Raw genomic sequence first — 15,248 nt, forward strand, 5'->3', positions numbered from 1 at the left:
ATGTATTTTGTCCTCTGCGGGCGTCCGTAGCTCAACTACGGTGGCCGAACCGGCACCACACACATAACTTTTAGTTCCAGTGCTTCCCGCAACCTGCAGAGGCTGCTTGGATTTCAGCCTCCCTACAGTTCTGTATCTTGCGACCCCTGCCAGCTTCCTTGGGCTGCAGAATTACCAAGCGCCATTAGGTGCTAATGGCGGAGGCCAATGGCCCCATTGTCTGTACGCTGCCTCAATGACAAGCTACAATGTGTGCAGAGTCGTTTGAAACTGGGCCCAGACGATAGTAAAAAAAAAATAATAAAATAAGTAAATTTAATTGCGATATAGAAAATATGGCACCCGTGAAGTTACGGAATAGATCAAGTAATTACCCCCACCTAACTTATCATTGCCTCACCGCCACCTACTGTCATAGTCTAGTTCACTGCTTGCTAGTATGTAGCCTCCTGGGTGAGGTCATAGAGAATGTCTGTTCTGGCCTCTTTCTTATAAGGGTCCAAAAACAGATCTCTTGAGGGGCATAGTGACTTTCTCAAGGCCCGTAACTCCATGCCATCGCTGACTGTCTTTAAAGAGGAAAGCTCAATGCTGTCACCACACACACCTGCCATTTAAGTGGTTGGATGGCAGGCAGAAGGCTCATATGTGTTGGAAGGACTTCCTCCTGCTGCTCCCCCATTTTCCCCATGGTCATGTCATCCTGCATCCCCAAGATCCTCCCTGAGGTCATTTGGGAAAAAAGCAGTTAGAAGCCTTGGGGTGGGATCACTCACACACACACACACACACCCTTCAAGCTGTGGGGTAGGGAAAGCTGAGACTTAAGAGGGTTCTTCTCCATGACCCCTCCTGGGGGCTCAAAGGCAAGGGTCAGAGATCCTCTGGGTCATGCTTGGGGTGGCCTGAAGTCTTGATTCTCTCCTCCTCCTTCTCCCCCTCCTCCTCCTCTTCTTCTTCCTCCTCCTCCTTTTCTTCTGCATTCTCTTGTCCATCTGTGATCTTCTCCTTTCCAGTCCAAGTTTCCTGAAGACATGCTAGGTGGGGTTAAGAGAAAATAATTTAAATATTGGTTCTGGGAATAAGGAGGTTGTTGCCTGGCAGGAGAGGAGCCCAACCTGTTTACATTTACCTGTTTCAGCAGCTGGGAGCACATGACCTTCACAGAGAAACTGCTGTAGGGGCTGCTCCTGATGGTGGAAGTACCAGTCTCCTACAACATCTTCAAACTCTTCCAGCATCGTCTCACACTGGTCAAGTGGAATGGCGGAAAGAACATCTGCTCTGCTGGGCTTTGGACACTTTCCTCTCGGCTGTCCACTCCCTACTCCCTACTCCACGGATTAGCCTCTCCACTGAGAGACAGGTAGCCAGGAGGTTAAGCTTGGCTTACATCTATTTATGATCTATTTCATCCAACCAATATTTAACTAGCACCTATTCTGCTAAGTAGGTTGGTAAGCTGTGAGATGGGTAAGGTGATCATACCTACCACATCAGGTTGTGAGAGTAAATGAGGCAGCAGCTAGAAAGTATGTGGTCCAGAATCTGGAACATAGTAGGTGCTCAATAAGCAGTGGCGGATAGTAATAGTCTCCAATATTATTTGATATTCTATTGGACCCACTTTAATTGATGGCAAAGTCCTCATTCTGCCCCCTTCTTCCTGCTGAGAGCTGGACATCCCCTACAATCAAATCCTGGGACCAAGCTCTCCTCTCACCTCCCTGGACAGTGTGGTAATTTGTCTTACCTGCTTCTTTAGGAATGTAACCTCCACACTGGGCTCATCCCACAGTTCCAATGGGATCCCCAGATCCACCTTCACTCCCTTCTGCACTAGGCCTTTCAATGTTGCCATGGTCTGACTCTGACCCTGAAAGATGGAGATTTGGGATCAGAGCAACCATCCCACCTTTTCCTTCCCTTTTTCACCATAATAGCTTTGTCAACACAAGAGGCTCAGGGATGAGTTCCATGAGGAGGGTGAGAGAGCCTGAACAAGAGGGGACTCTAGAGGTGGAGGGAAACGGGCAGATAATTCTTGAGGATCTCAGGGGACACAGGTCTTTGTTTCTGAGAATTAGAGTCTTTCCCTAATTAAGAATCTCACCTTGGCATATCTCAGTGATCCCTTGCGCTCAGCATGAACACTGTAATCCAGGATCCGCTCACATAAATTCTCCAAGGCCTCTTCCAGCCTTGTCTCTCTGTGGGGAGAAGGGAAACAAAGACTCCCTGGATGCTGCAGGGGCTTCCAGAGCTCTTTGGTGGACTGGAAGGTGAAGGAGCACCAAGAAGAACTCACGAAATGCTGTAAGGCACATGTCTCCTCCTCTTGCCTGTGTCCAGGACCTGCCCCAGCTCCAGGACCTCTCGAGATCGGCCAGTGCGACTCAGTTCCTCCTGTAGCTCCATGCTTAGTAGCTTACACACTGGTAGTGAGGAGAGATGTCCAAGGGGATACAAAAGAAGAGTGAACATGCCAGCAGTTCATTCTGCAGATGACCAAAGGCAGCAGAGGACGAAGTGCAGACTCTGGAGCCAGACTGACTGGGTTGGAATTCTGACTCAGCTTCTCAATATCTGTGTGACAATCTTGCTGTGTCTCAGTTTCTTCACCTCTATAATGGGGATAATACTATGTCCATGACAGGAGTGTGGTGAGAACTAAATAAATAAACCTATGCAAAATCTCTGGAATAGCTCTGGCTCACAGTGTTTACTGGTACTCTGCAGTTATTTATTGTGCTCCTTCTGTATCCACGCTCATGACAGATCAATAAGATTCATGATCTTTGTCTCTGAGACACTGTCAATGTAGCTGGAGATGGATAAATGGATGATGACAATATGGCGCCATGAACCCTACGCCAGGGTTAAGACCAAGAGATTTAATCTCACTAGGAAATGCAAAATCCATTCAAAGGTTACTTAATGACTTCCTACAAATCTTTGATTCTCATAAGGGTGAGCAACATGTCTATTCCACTACTAGCATATACTTGGCTCATGATAGTTCCAAAGAAAAAAAGGGGGCCCAGCTGGGCATGGTTGTGCATGCCTGTGATCTTGATGTCTCAGGAGGCTAAGGCAGAAGGATCACAAGTGTGAGGCCAGCCTCAGCAACTTGGCAAGGCCCTACGCAACTTAGCAAGACACTTTATTGAAAAAAAAAAAGAGAGAGAGAGAGAGAGATGGGGGCATAGTTCAGTGGTAGAGGGCCCTAAGTTCAATACCCAGAACTAAAACAAAACAAAACACAAAAACCATACATAGATGACAAGTAACCTAAACAGGCAAAAATAACAACATTTCTTTAAATGTACCCAGCACTCTGCTAGAACCTGAGATATATAGGCACTCCCCCTTTCCTCCAAGGCTTTATGACTGCAGGAGGTGACAACTGAGGAAGAAGGCTTCCAAAGGAGGTGATATTTAAACTGAACCTTGAAGAATGAATAGGAACTTATCAAATACAGAAAGAGGGCCATTTTGGGCAATGAAAAACAGCAAAGTCCCAGAGGTGTTAGAGGATGTGCAATACTCTGATCATGAGAAGTTCAATGTTCGAAGTGGAAATACTAGCCAAATATATTGTTACATTGTGTGCATGTGTGACTATGTAACTACAAATCCCACCATGATGTATAATTATAATGCATCAATAAAAATGGGGGACTGGGGCGGGAGGAAATTCAGTGTCTGAAGCATGGGCACTTTAGGGATGAGGATGAGGTATAGGAACTATGAAAGTCACATCATACAACAATTACATGCTCTGCCAAAAAAATGCTGCCTGGATGCTGATCATAGTAGAAGGCCTGCAGGGTTGTTAAAGCAAAAACTTCCAAGATTAAGTCTGTGCTTAGAAAGACAGGTGGCAGGAGAAGAGTGGGGACATAAGTAAAAACAGGCAAAAGATTAGAACCAAGTCATGAGGGACACTGATGTGGAAATGCAGAGACTGTGTGTGTGAGGTGAAGAGAAAAAGAATGGGGGTGGGGTGGGGGACTAGCCAAAGAGGTAACAAACCAGGGAAGCAGGGCACTCAACGACAAGGCTCTGAAGTGTCTCTCTCATTAATGCAGCCAGGGAAGATGCTGCTTGCTGCAAAATCTATACAGTACACACTGGCTGTAAAGCTTCCCATTGACTGGGAACTTAGAGTTGTTTGGCCTCCTCATATTTTGTTATGAGCTTTAAAGGCTGAGTTACTCATCCTCAAACCTTCTGGGGGAGGATGGGACCTGTAATTTGGAAGCGTCTCTGCCGCAGGGACAGAGGAAGTTCACAAAGTATAAGAATCACACCCCGCCCCTGAAGGCTCTCCAGATTTAGGTCTGGTGGGTGACATGGGGGGAACACACGCACATTGACGATGATCGGTTGAGTGGGCGGTCCTAGGCAGACAATCCCTGAACTACAATTTCCACAACTCACTGCGGCCCACGCCTGCAAGAAAAAGTGGGTTCTCTCTGGGAGTTTAATGGAAAATGTAGTGCCACAATTTCCCTCCCTGGATCCTATTCCAACTCCGCCAAATTCCAACAGAACCTCACTCGGGGGTTCAAGGAGGTCGAGTGACCCATCCATCACGGTACGTGTGCCCCGGGCCTAAACGAAGGAGGAGGGACAGGGAGATGCTAATAGAGGCTACTCCCAAGATACCTTCGCATTTGCTGGGCAAGCGTTCTGTGTCATCGTCCTCTTCTTTCGGCGTCCCAGCCCAAGCACCAGTCACTGTCAAAAAGAAAAGCAATATTCCTAACCGCACAGGTCTCATGACAATGCGCGGTGCACAACCACCTTTTGCCTTCAAACCAACTTCGGGAAGGCGGCGGACCCTTTAAATTCAGAGGCGGTAAGCCGTAGCCTTAAACCCTGCCTCCCTGCCGGGCATCATCAGCGCATGCGTAGGTCCAACCCGTAAAGGGGTGGGGCCTCAGGGCGCTGGGTTTCCCCGCCTGTTTTGTGGCGCCTCCTGAAGGTCCTGGCTGCCGGGTAGTGAAAAAATAAATTCAAATAACAGACTAGGAGAGTGTGCTTCTCGCATATACACGTAGTAACAATTTTTAAATGTCATTTTAGTTGTGAGCTTGAATGGTTTGTTATGGCTTGGGGAAGTGATGGTGACTTTCGGTTTCTGCCAGGACCTAGTGCTGGGAGGGGGCGGGGCCAAGATGGCGCCGAGCGCCGGGTGAGCGGCGCTTTGGCAGCGGTGAGAGGCTTTTACTGCCCTCGGCATTTGGTTGGCGGGGGCGGGTCTGAGGGGTATCCGGGAGGAGACCCCATGAAAGGCCCGTGTGGGGACTAGGAAGAGGACGATTGGTGGTGTGTCGGTGCTCTCGTGGATACTCCGTGTGTGTATGCATTGGAGGAATGTTGGGGGAGATGGGTGGTTTCTCTGAGCCTCCTTTCGTGCTGCCTGGTTCTCTGCTGGGGAAAAGACTGCACAAATATAGCTCAAGTTAATCCTCCTCTGAGAAGCCCTCCTGCCGTCTCCCCTGATCTGAGACGCTCCCGAGATTACAGCGTGTTTTATGAGCCCCTACTGACAGTGGGTACCGCAGGGTTTTGAAGGATTAGTAGGAGTTCACTAGGGAATTGGGACACGACCGCTTCTTGTATACCCTGCATCAGGCATAATGTGTGGAATAATTTTGTTCCCTGTAGATAAGACTTGTAAAAGTCGGAGAGGAGACCTGGGATAATTAGAAAAAAACACATTCTCCCTCAGCCTTCATCCTCCTGTCCCCTCAGTTCTGAACACAGTTTGAAGTTACTCTTCCTAATGCCCAGATCCAATGGTGCCTTTTGACCACAGTGTAAACTCCAACCTTCAGCCTATGTCTTTTTATTGGTCTCAATAATTGTGATAGTATTTATTGAGCATCTGTATCTCTAAGGCCTTACAATTCATTCATTTATTCAAAAGGTATTTATTATTTACAGTGTCCCAGGCACCTGTCTGGGAACCAGGGATACACCAGTGAACATCACAAAGATTCCTGTCCACAAGGGGATGATGGGATGGAAACGATAAACATTGTATCCTCTAACGATACAATGTATTAGGGGTTGTTAAATCTTATAGAAAAGAAAATGTAAAGCAGAATGAAGGCAGAATGCCGAATTAAAATAGCAATGGTAAAGGCAGACAGGCAAACAGCATCTGAAAAGAACAGAAAAAGCTGAATGGCAAGGTCATGCTGATGTGACTGGATCAAAATAGAATAAGGAAGGAGAGGGGATCAGAGAGGTAATGGGAAGAAGACAAATCATGAGGGGACTTATAAGCCAATGTAAGAATGTTATGAGTAATGGGGAACCATTCCAGCAGAGAATTGACAACCTGATTTATATTTTAACAAAATCACTTTGACTCTTATAAGGAATAGATGTAGGGAAACTTAAGGTGGATGGCAGAAGACCTCATTCAGAGGATATTGGAGCTCTGCAGGAGATAGTCTTGAGCCACAGAGTGGGAGTTGAGAAATCAGATTGGATTATCCGGCAGATTTGATATGAGGGCATAGATAAAGAATGAGTTGCTGAATGGGTGGCAGATGGAGGATGAGGAATGCTAAGGCTTGATCAGGTGGCAAAGGAGATCAGGAATTCACTTTTAGCAAGGATTTTGAATCATATTTCTTTTGATCTCTTCTATCTGCCCCATTCCCCTGCCAGAGTATCCATCTCTCCACCCTGGGGCTATATCCTTCTGGTGAGGGAAGGAGGTGCTCCAGCATGGCTGAGGAGAAGAAGTTGAAGCTCAGTAATACCGTGCTGCCCTCAGAGTCAATGAAGGTTGTGGCTGAATCAATGGGCATTGCCCAGATTCAGGAGGAGACCTGCCAGCTACTAACGGATGAGGTCAGCTACCGTATCAAGGAGATTGCACAGGTAAGCTAGTCCATCTGCCCAGCTCTGCATTGTGTCAAGGTTGTTACCTTGACATGGCCTCCTTTTTCCTCAGGGTCTTGGATTGACATCTGTTTTTCTATCCCTCAGGATGCCTTGAAGTTCATGCACATGGGGAAGCGGCAGAAGCTCACCACCAGTGATATTGACTATGCGCTGAAGCTAAAGAACGTTGAGGTGCGTGTGAGAGACAGGAAGGGGGCTGAGGACTGGGATGGGTGGTGAGACACTATCTCCTTGGATGCTGCATTTGTCTTCAGCCTGGCCTCTCCTGGACTGTTCTTACACCAATGTCCCCCTCTCTCTCTCTCTCTCTCAAAACAGCCACTCTATGGTTTCCATGCTCAGGAATTCATTCCTTTCCGTTTTGCCTCTGGTGGGGGTCGGGAGCTTTACTTCTATGAGGAGAAAGAGGTTGATCTGAGTGACATCATCAATACCCCTCTGCCTCGAGTGCCCCTGGATGTCTGCCTGAAAGGTTGGGGAAAGGGAGAGCGGGGTGGCAGGGAGGAGGGAGAGAAGGAGAAGATGTATGGTGTGAGGAACCTCACAAGTGAAGAAACCCTCAGTGTGAGAGCCCTGCTGAATAGCAGGAAGGAAAACACACCTGCCATGGAGTGACTTCCCAGTTTCCATGTCCAGCAATTCAACTTGACACCTTCTTTCCTCGCAGCTCATTGGCTGAGCATTGAAGGCTGCCAGCCAGCTATACCAGAGAATCCACCCCCAGGTAACCTCCACACCCAGAGCCCACCCCTCTCTCTCTGCTGCCTCCTTTCAAACCACTCCACCATCATTCCTGCTGTGATTGCTTTCCCATCAGCTCCCAAAGAGCAACAAAAGGCTGAGGCCACAGAACCCCTGAAGTCAGCAAAGCCAGGCCAGGAGGAAGATGGACCCCTGAAGGGCAAAGGCCAAGGGGCTGCCCCAGCTGATGGCAAAGGTCAGTATTCTAGGTCAGGCCTCTCCTGGCTCTTATCCCAAAGCCACATGTGAAGTGGATGAAGTTAGGGCCAGAAAGTCCCAGGAAGGACCAAGAAGCCTAGAGGAAGCCAGGTATCCTGGGGTAGTATGTAGAGGGTACTGAGTCCTCTTTTTTCCCCAAACCTGTTTTCCCAATTCACACAGGGAAAGAGAAGAAGGCACCTCCCTTGCTAGAGGGGGCCCCTTTGCGCTTGAAGCCCCGCAGCATCCATGAGCTGTCTGTGGAGCAGCAGCTGTACTATAAGGAGATCACTGAAGCCTGCGTGGGGTCCTGTGAGGCTAAGAGAGCGGTGAGGGCCCCACCCACCTGCCCTCAACCTAAGACTCCTCTTGGAGCCCTTGCAGATTCCTCCCCAAGAGATCTGCCGCCACCCCATTTGCTTCCCTCCTCCCACAGGAAGCTCTGCAGAGCATTGCCACGGACCCAGGGCTCTATCAGATGCTGCCACGGTTCAGTACCTTCATCTCTGAGGGGGTGAGAGGACTGGGAAGGCCAGGCCAAGGATGAGGCTTGGGGGGCAGGGATAGCAGGGGAAGCTCACCTGAGGGGTCTCTCTGCCCCACATTCCTCTGTCTCATAGGTCCGTGTGAATGTGGTTCAGAATAACCTTGCCCTGCTCATCTACCTAATGCGCATGGTGAAGGCGCTGATGGACAACCCTACACTCTATCTAGAAAAATATGTGAGTTGTCCCCTTGCCCACCCTCCTCTTCCTGGGGTTAGGGGACTCTTGTTACCACCCATGGAAATCACTTGTCAGAACCAGCTGACCTGCCACTTCTTCCTTAGGTGCATGAGCTTATTCCAGCTGTGATGACCTGCATCGTGAGCAGACAGCTGTGCCTGCGACCTGATGTGGACAATCACTGGGCACTACGGGACTTTGCTGCCCGCCTGGTGGCCCAGATATGCAAGCATTTCAGCACAACTACTAACAACATTCAGTCCCGGATCACCAAGACCTTCACCAAGGTAAGCCTAAAGAACATGACAACTATTTCATATCACCCCAGGGTTGTCACCAGTACAATGAGAGCTTCAACTAAACCAATGTGGCAGTTTTGGCAGGGGGACAGGAACTCGTGGGGGTTTGGTCTGAGGAACTTGAACCTCCTGTGCAACATCTTAAATGATTTGTAAGGAAAGTGTTTATGGAAGACCTGAATCCTTAGCAGTCTTTTCATACTCCTTCATCTAGGTTTATTTTTCTTTTCTACAGAGCTGGGTGGATGAGAAGACTCCCTGGACAACTCGTTATGGCTCCATTGCAGGCCTGGCAGAGCTGGGACACGATGTTAGCCCCTCACCCCAGGGGAAGAACTAGGGGAAGGGAAGCAGTCTTGAGGTCTTAGAGGGCACCACCCCTCTATACCTGAGAGACTTCTGGTGACCCTGTGGCTCTGGCTTCTCCCTTTCCTTTTTGACAGGTGATTAAGACTCTGATTCTGCCACGGCTGCAGCAGGAAGGGGAGCGAATCCGCAGTGTCTTGGATGGCCCTGTGCTGAGCAACATTGACCGCATCGGAGCTGACCATGTGCAGAGCCTTCTCCTGGTGAACAGACTGCCCTCCCTGACTTCTTCCCACTAATCCCCCTTTCCCCACAGAGGTGGTGGCTTAGCAAGGAAGCATCCAGTACATTTGCTTAATCCCATCTTTGCCATTATATTTGTTAACAGAACACTCTTCAGACTCGAATGCTGTTTTGGAGACAGAAAGGTGCAGATAGGCTAAGTTAAGATTTAGGGGCTCTTAACATATCCTGTCGCTTTTCCAAGCTTCTTTCTATATCACTGTAGGGCCCATCTACAAGGCAAATGCACACCTATCGGTCAAATACCCCTTAGATGTCATATATACGAAGCAAACATAGCAAGTCCTTCATTCATACTAGTTGGTGCTGTTTCCTTATGAGGGAAAACCACAGTATTCCTTACAGATGGAATTCCTTAGTTTTGCCTCCAATAGGGGCACCCTGAAATGTATGGGTGATTCTTGCCCCTTCCCCCTTGCTCTTCTGAGATTACTAGCCTTCCCTCTTTTGCCTTCTCTTTGCAGAAACACTGTGCCCCTGTACTGGCTAAGCTGCACCCCCCACCTGACAATCAGGATGCCTATAGGGCAGAATTTGGGTCCCTTGGGCCCCTTCTCTGCTCCCATGTGGTCAAGGCCCGGGCTCAAGCTGCTCTGCAGGCACAGCAGGTCAACAGGACCACACTGACCATAACACAGGTCAGTTGCTAAGGAGAGGAGGGTGAGAGGAAACTAAGAAGGATCTGGGGATGGGATTCACAGACACATACACATGCAGGTCAAGTCAACAAAAGTCTTGGGGAGTCTGGGCCCCCTAGTGAAGGATGCCCCAACCCGTGAGAACTAGAGAAAGATCAGGAGCAACACAAGTCTCCCTTAGGCCATGCTTTTACTTGGGTGTTGACATTTTCTTCTTGCCTCTCCGTCATGCAGCCCCGGCCCACGCTGACCCTCTCACAGGCCCCTCAGCCTGGCCCTCGGACCCCAGGCTTACTGAAGGTCCCTGGCTCCATTGCACTGCCCGTCCAGACACTGGTGTCTGCTCGAGCTGCTGCCCCACCTCAGCCTTCTCCTCCTCCAACCAAGTTTATCGTAATGTCTTCTTCCTCCAGTGCCTCATCCACCCAGCAGGTATGTGGAGACTGGGACAGGGATATGTCCCTTCAGAGCCCCTTGGGGAGGTCCCAGAGTAGAGCTCAGTCCCTTCTGTGTCCATGGAAGGACTACTTGCCAGGGTCTTGAAGGCCTCAAGCTGGCAGTAGTCTAGAGTTTCTTGAGGATGGACACTGTTCACAGGGAAGCTCGTGCCCTATCCCCCTTAGGCCTTTGGGGAAGTGGGAAGGTGCAAGGTGATTGGCACTGCCTTCTTTTCTCCCCCAGGTCCTGTCCCTCAGCACCTCAGCCCCTGGCTCAGGCTCCACCACTACCTCTCCAGTCACCACCACAGTCCCCAGTGTGCAGCCCATTGTCAAGCTGGTCTCCACTGCCACCACTGCCCCACCCAGTACCACCCCCACTGGCCCTGGCAGTGTCCAGAAGTACATTGTCGTCTCGCTCCCCCCAGCAGGGGAGGGTAAGGGAGGCCCCCAATCCCATCCCTCTCCAGTTCCTCCCTCATCATCTTCCCCCTCACCACTTGGGGGCAGTGCCCTCTGTGGAGGGAAACAGGAGGCTGGGGACAGCCCACCTCCAGCTCCAGGGACTCCAAAGGCTAATGGCTCTCAACCCCCTGGATCAGGCTCCCCTCAGCCTGTTCCCTGACGATGTCATCCATCTGTTGGCTGCCTCCTCCACGGATTCCTACACATGCACACACGCACGCTGGCTGGGAGAAGTAGTAGGCTGCTTCTCCCACATGACTTTCTTTTTAGATACTGTACAGTCAGTTCCTCAGAATAAAAGTTTGATTTGTAAGTCCTGAGCCTTCTTCTGCCAGATACCATGGAAGGGTGAATCCATGGAGGCCTCCTGGCCTCAAGACTCTTCCTGCTCAAATTTAGGGCCATAGGCCAAGATGCCAAGAAAGAAAATATCGTCCTCTTCTTGACCACTTGTTGCCTTTGCCGCCTGTGTCTGTACTTGGGGAGCCTCAGATCCGAATGACATAGGCATCACTGTGGCTTAGGTGGCGTACCCACTTGTGGGGGTTGGCATTGCTGCAGGGCCTGAAGGACAGCCTGAGGAAGCGAACCTGGAGGCCAGAGCACGTATGCCGGGGGAGTTCAAAGGAGAGGCTTGCGGGGCCCAGCCCCAGCGGAGGAGCTGAGGTGGAGGGCCCGTGGCTGGGAGGCCCTGGCAGGCCTGGAACGTCCATCTGTGAGGGAAAAGGGCAGGGAAGCCATGAGACCAGGCAGCTGCCTGTGCTGGTGGAAAAAGAGTGCAAGAGGGTCAACAGCAGATACCTGGAAAAGGCCTGAGAGTTGAGAGCCTCCCTGTACCCGGGGCAGGTCCCAGCGAAGGGCTCCTTCCCCCAGCTCTGCCTTCTGCTCTGGACTGCTCAGCTCCTGAGACAGGCTGCAGTATGGAGGTAGAAGGTGATGGGTTCAGCCATGCCCTCCTTAGCACAGTGCCACTCTCCACCCCAGGAAAGTTCCCTAGGGAGCAGACACTAACCTGACCACCCCTCGTGGCAGAGGAAGGTGCAGTCGAACATTAAGAGCTTGGCTGCAAAGAAGAAAAATGTTGGATCAGCCCCAGGAAGGCAGAGTGCCTTGTCCCTGTTCTTTGAATGTCACAATGGGAGTTCATCCCTATCCTGGCCGCTTCCCATATACTATAGCCTCTACACTGGATTCTTAGCCCGATGGATACACCTGAAGGAAGCAGCAGACTCTTGGCCTTATCTCATGTCGAGAGAGCTGAACCAACCCTAATCGGCCCTACTCTTACCTCTTTGGGGGCAGATCACACCGTAACTTCAGGTAAACCTGGAGCCTGGATGAAAGAGGGAAATACTATCACATACCCCATATCCTATTGGCACATCACTATTGCTTATGCAGGGCTTCATGTAAGGTTGTACCCCAAGAAGGAGAACCAAGATCCAGCCCAGTATCACTAGTCAAGCCTTTTTCCAATTTGTGTGCTGTCATCTCTGCCACCACCCATCCACAGTAAGTTTTGAAAACATATATGTCTTGGCTTGGCTTCCAGAGTAGTTGTAGAACACAGGAAATGGTCTCACCGGCCTGAGCCTCGGTCCCACTGCACAGAGGGAAAGAGCCGAAAGGGAAGCGGGGAGGGGAGGTCATCGGAGAGTTGGTACCTCATCACAGTCAGCTGAGACCAGAGAGGAATGAGATCAGCATGGTCTTAGGCTGGCACTCCTTCCCTCCCCTTTGTTCGAGGAGCACAATAGGTCACCATGATCCTCACCTCACCCTGGGGTGGCTGCAAGCGAAGGATCCGATGAGACTCAAACTCATCCAGGTTTACTGAGCTGTGAAATGAAACCTCATCAACCCGAATTCCTGGCCCGTACCCTGGAAAAAGAAAAAAACCCTTCTTCTGACCTATGCTTAGAGAGAGAAGAGGAGGTAGGAGAGAAGGAGCTCCTTCTCAAACTTACCTCCATGAAATCTTTGGCAGTGACCTACCTCCTCTAGAAAAAACACCCCTATTCTCCTCACCTCTGAGTTCTGACTTCCCCACACAAAATTCTTCTGTCAAGCCAATGCGCATCTCTGTTGAAGGAAAGAACATCAGGAAAGATCAAACACTGCCAAACATGCCATCAAGAAGCCCATGTGAAACCCAACCCTGGGCCCTCACCAGAGCCGCTGGGAAGGAAGCTCTTCAACCGGATCTCTCCCTGCACATCCACCTTCAACAGTGAGCCCTGAGAGTGGCGGGGAGGTTAACAACCAGAGTCCTGACCTCCCAAACCTGTTTCCCAAGTACCATTTGTTCTCCACTCCAGGATTGGGAGCCCAAACTTACATTAGATGCTATCAGTACAGACAATCTCTCGACCACATCTAAAAAAACTTCATTCTTCTGGCTCTGAGGAAGAAAGGGGTTTAGATGGTACAGGCTAAAGGCCTGTTTCCAAAATAATAGATAGATAGAAAAGGTAGGCCCTGGGGTAGGACCTGTAGGTGAAGAAATAATATCCATGTCTAGGGAAATGGAAAAATATAGCAGGATCTTGGGATTCTGGTGCCACAGGGGAGGAAAAATAAAGTATGACCGTATCCATCTGTCTTTACCTTACCTGATCAGAGCGACTGGACAAGACAGGGCGACTGGCTGCACTGCTAGGGGCCACTTTGCTCTGTTGTGTCTCAGCCCCAAACTGTAAAACACCCAAAGCAACTAATCTTCAGCTTTGGTGTTCCCAGCCAATCCCCCTCCTTCCTGATCCTCCTCTTTCCCAGCTACTGACCAAGCCAACACTGCTGAGGTCAAACAGACTGAAGGGCTTGCTGACGACAGCTTCTGTCTGGATGAAGTTCCTCAGCATCTCTGTGGACGTTGTCTGAACATAACCATAGTCCTAGTGGTGAAAGAGGACAGACAGGAGATTTTGGGCTAGTCAGTAGAGGGAGGGAGTGAAAAAAAAAAAAAGAGAGTGAGTTTAGCTTCCTAACCACAGGATCCCACAGTAAAAAAGAGAAACACCTTCAGGGAAATGGGGGATAAAAGGAAAGTCCTTGGGCCTTACCAGCACTTCATCCAGGAGTTCATAGACAAGAGCCACATTGCGAGAGATGGTCCCCTCGCTGAGGGAGCCACAGTAGTCCCCCAAGAGAGTGGCTAACCTGAGGAATCAGGGCAGACTGTTCATAAATAAATCTTCCTCCTGCAGGCCCCCACCCCCAGGTGCCTGGCCTAGCCCTTCTCACCGGGACAGCAGCTCTAGGAGGCTGAAGGGAGAAATGTTTTCGGAAGTGGTGGCCACCAAATAGAGGCTGCTGTGTCTGATGTGAATGAAATGTCGGTCATCGTGGTGCTGAAGCAGAGGCGGGAGGGGAAAAAAGAGGGTTGTAGTGAAGGAGGACCCACGAGATCGGAGCTCGAACCCGGATGTAGCTTCCAGTCACAGTAACAGTGTGCCTTCAGGGGGTCCCTGAACCCTCCCTAAGGCCTGCTTCCTAATAGATACGGGGTTAATGACAGGTGCTACCCCAACCTGGTCAAAGACTGAGACACGCAAACACCGCTGCGCCTGGTATGTTGTTGGCGCTCAATAAACTTTCGTGAGTTGTATTTGGAGGAAAGTAACCCCCGAGCGGAAGCCTCCAGGGAAACAGCCCCTGAAAGCGAGGGAGGCAGCGCCCACCCCATTCCCCAGGCCCCGGCCCAAGCGCCGCCAGTGGTTACCATGACAACCGGGGACTCGTCTCCAGGCAGTCCCGTCAGCTTCCGGTAGAAGAGCTCAGCCACATCTCGGCCACCACTGTCCCCGCGGACTGGCCGGGTAGAAGGATAGTTAAGGAATGGGCCACAGACTGGCTCTGGGCTAGACTTCCACCCAGCCGTTCCATCCCTCCCAGCGGGTCAAGGATACAGTCTTTGTAGATGAGAGGGTCCCCCTTGGAAGACAGGATGAAGAACTGGGAAATCATGGCCGTTCGGGAAAGAAAACCAGAAGACGAAGAAAGTTGGGCCTGCCCCGCCCTGCTGCCCCGGAACAAAAGAACGCGCACGGGCTGGCCCTTTAAGAAGGACTCCCCTCCTCCCTCACCAGCTCGGGCCGCGGGACCGGCGCCAGTCCCTCCCGGCTGGGCGAGTCCCCACAACCGCCCACCACCTCCCCGTCACTCAGACCAGGGTCGCCTGGTGATTGGCTGAGGTGGTGGCCTGCG

The 15,248-nt window shown here is 50.6% G+C and overlaps 3 protein-coding genes across 7 annotated transcripts; 1 reads left to right on the top strand and 2 right to left on the bottom strand.

The window, feature by feature from the left end:
• Positions 1–327: 327 nt before the first annotated feature.
• Cnpy4 (canopy FGF signaling regulator 4) lies at positions 328–4,843 on the bottom strand. 3 transcript variants are annotated; one of them, XM_026413141.2, is made up of 6 exons: positions 4,672–4,843; positions 2,309–2,435; positions 2,114–2,210; positions 1,754–1,876; positions 1,133–1,250; positions 328–1,037 (listed from the first exon to the last, which is right to left on the bottom strand). In XM_026413141.2, the coding sequence occupies exons 1-6, from the start codon at positions 4,784–4,786 to the stop codon at positions 874–876; spliced, it is 744 nt and encodes a 247-aa protein (XP_026268926.2). In that variant the 5' UTR covers positions 4,787–4,843; the 3' UTR covers positions 328–873. The 3 variants fall into 3 exon arrangements, with proteins under 3 accessions (XP_026268926.2, XP_077658747.1, XP_026268927.2); XM_077802621.1 differs by having other exon boundaries at positions 1,133–1,284; positions 1,734–1,876; XM_026413142.2 differs by lacking the exon at positions 1,754–1,876.
• Positions 4,844–5,177: 334 nt separating this feature from the next.
• On the top strand, positions 5,178–11,293 carry Taf6 (TATA-box binding protein associated factor 6). 3 transcript variants are annotated; one of them, XM_026413149.2, is made up of 15 exons: positions 5,178–5,221; positions 6,691–6,906; positions 7,015–7,101; positions 7,249–7,402; positions 7,598–7,654; positions 7,748–7,867; positions 8,053–8,198; positions 8,306–8,383; positions 8,490–8,591; positions 8,699–8,881; positions 9,129–9,203; positions 9,337–9,462; positions 9,967–10,140; positions 10,375–10,572; positions 10,822–11,293. In XM_026413149.2, the coding sequence occupies exons 2-15, from the start codon at positions 6,751–6,753 to the stop codon at positions 11,200–11,202; spliced, it is 2,037 nt and encodes a 678-aa protein (XP_026268934.1). In that variant the 5' UTR covers positions 5,178–5,221; positions 6,691–6,750; the 3' UTR covers positions 11,203–11,293. The 3 variants fall into 3 exon arrangements, with proteins under 3 accessions (XP_026268934.1, XP_026268932.1, XP_026268933.1); XM_026413147.2 differs by having other exon boundaries at positions 5,185–5,200; XM_026413148.2 differs by lacking the exon at positions 5,178–5,221 and adding an exon at positions 5,267–5,363.
• Positions 11,294–11,373: 80 nt separating this feature from the next.
• On the bottom strand, positions 11,374–15,104 carry Ap4m1 (adaptor related protein complex 4 subunit mu 1). The gene is made up of 15 exons (XM_026413150.2): positions 14,951–15,104; positions 14,764–14,852; positions 14,286–14,392; positions 14,105–14,201; positions 13,826–13,936; positions 13,655–13,735; positions 13,381–13,443; positions 13,213–13,279; positions 13,071–13,124; positions 12,817–12,923; positions 12,626–12,720; positions 12,331–12,375; positions 12,055–12,105; positions 11,844–11,955; positions 11,374–11,755 (listed from the first exon to the last, which is right to left on the bottom strand). The coding sequence occupies exons 1-15, from the start codon at positions 15,006–15,008 to the stop codon at positions 11,531–11,533; spliced, it is 1,362 nt and encodes a 453-aa protein (XP_026268935.1). The 5' UTR covers positions 15,009–15,104; the 3' UTR covers positions 11,374–11,530.
• Positions 15,105–15,248: the final 144 nt, after the last annotated feature.

This window comes from Urocitellus parryii, chromosome 9, assembly GCF_045843805.1.
Source record: "Urocitellus parryii isolate mUroPar1 chromosome 9, mUroPar1.hap1, whole genome shotgun sequence".
Lineage (NCBI taxonomy): Eukaryota > Metazoa > Chordata > Mammalia > Rodentia > Sciuridae > Urocitellus > Urocitellus parryii.

Coding starts and splice junctions, on each gene's coding strand:
- Cnpy4 (XM_077802621.1), bottom strand. CDS start 4,786: ATGAGACCTGTGCGGTTAGGAATATTGCTTTTCTTTTTGACAGTGACT. Junction 2,436..4,671: donor CTTGCCCAGCAAATGCGAAG/GTATCTTGGGAG, acceptor CCTCACTACCAG/TGTGTAAGCTACTAAGCATG. Junction 1,877..2,113: donor GATCACTGAGATATGCCAAG/GTGAGATTCTTA, acceptor TCCATCTTTCAG/GGTCAGAGTCAGACCATGGC.
- Taf6 (XM_026413149.2), top strand. CDS start 6,751: ATGGCTGAGGAGAAGAAGTTGAAGCTCAGTAATACCGTGCTGCCCTCA. Junction 7,403..7,597: donor CCTGGATGTCTGCCTGAAAG/GTTGGGGAAAGG, acceptor CTTTCCTCGCAG/CTCATTGGCTGAGCATTGAA. Junction 10,141..10,374: donor CCACACTGACCATAACACAG/GTCAGTTGCTAA, acceptor TCCGTCATGCAG/CCCCGGCCCACGCTGACCCT.
- Ap4m1 (XM_026413150.2), bottom strand. CDS start 15,008: ATGATTTCCCAGTTCTTCATCCTGTCTTCCAAGGGGGACCCTCTCATC. Junction 11,956..12,054: donor CTGCCACGAGGGGTGGTCAG/GTTAGTGTCTGC, acceptor TCCATACTGCAG/CCTGTCTCAGGAGCTGAGCA. Junction 11,756..11,843: donor AACTCTCAGGCCTTTTCCAG/GTATCTGCTGTT, acceptor TTTCCCTCACAG/ATGGACGTTCCAGGCCTGCC.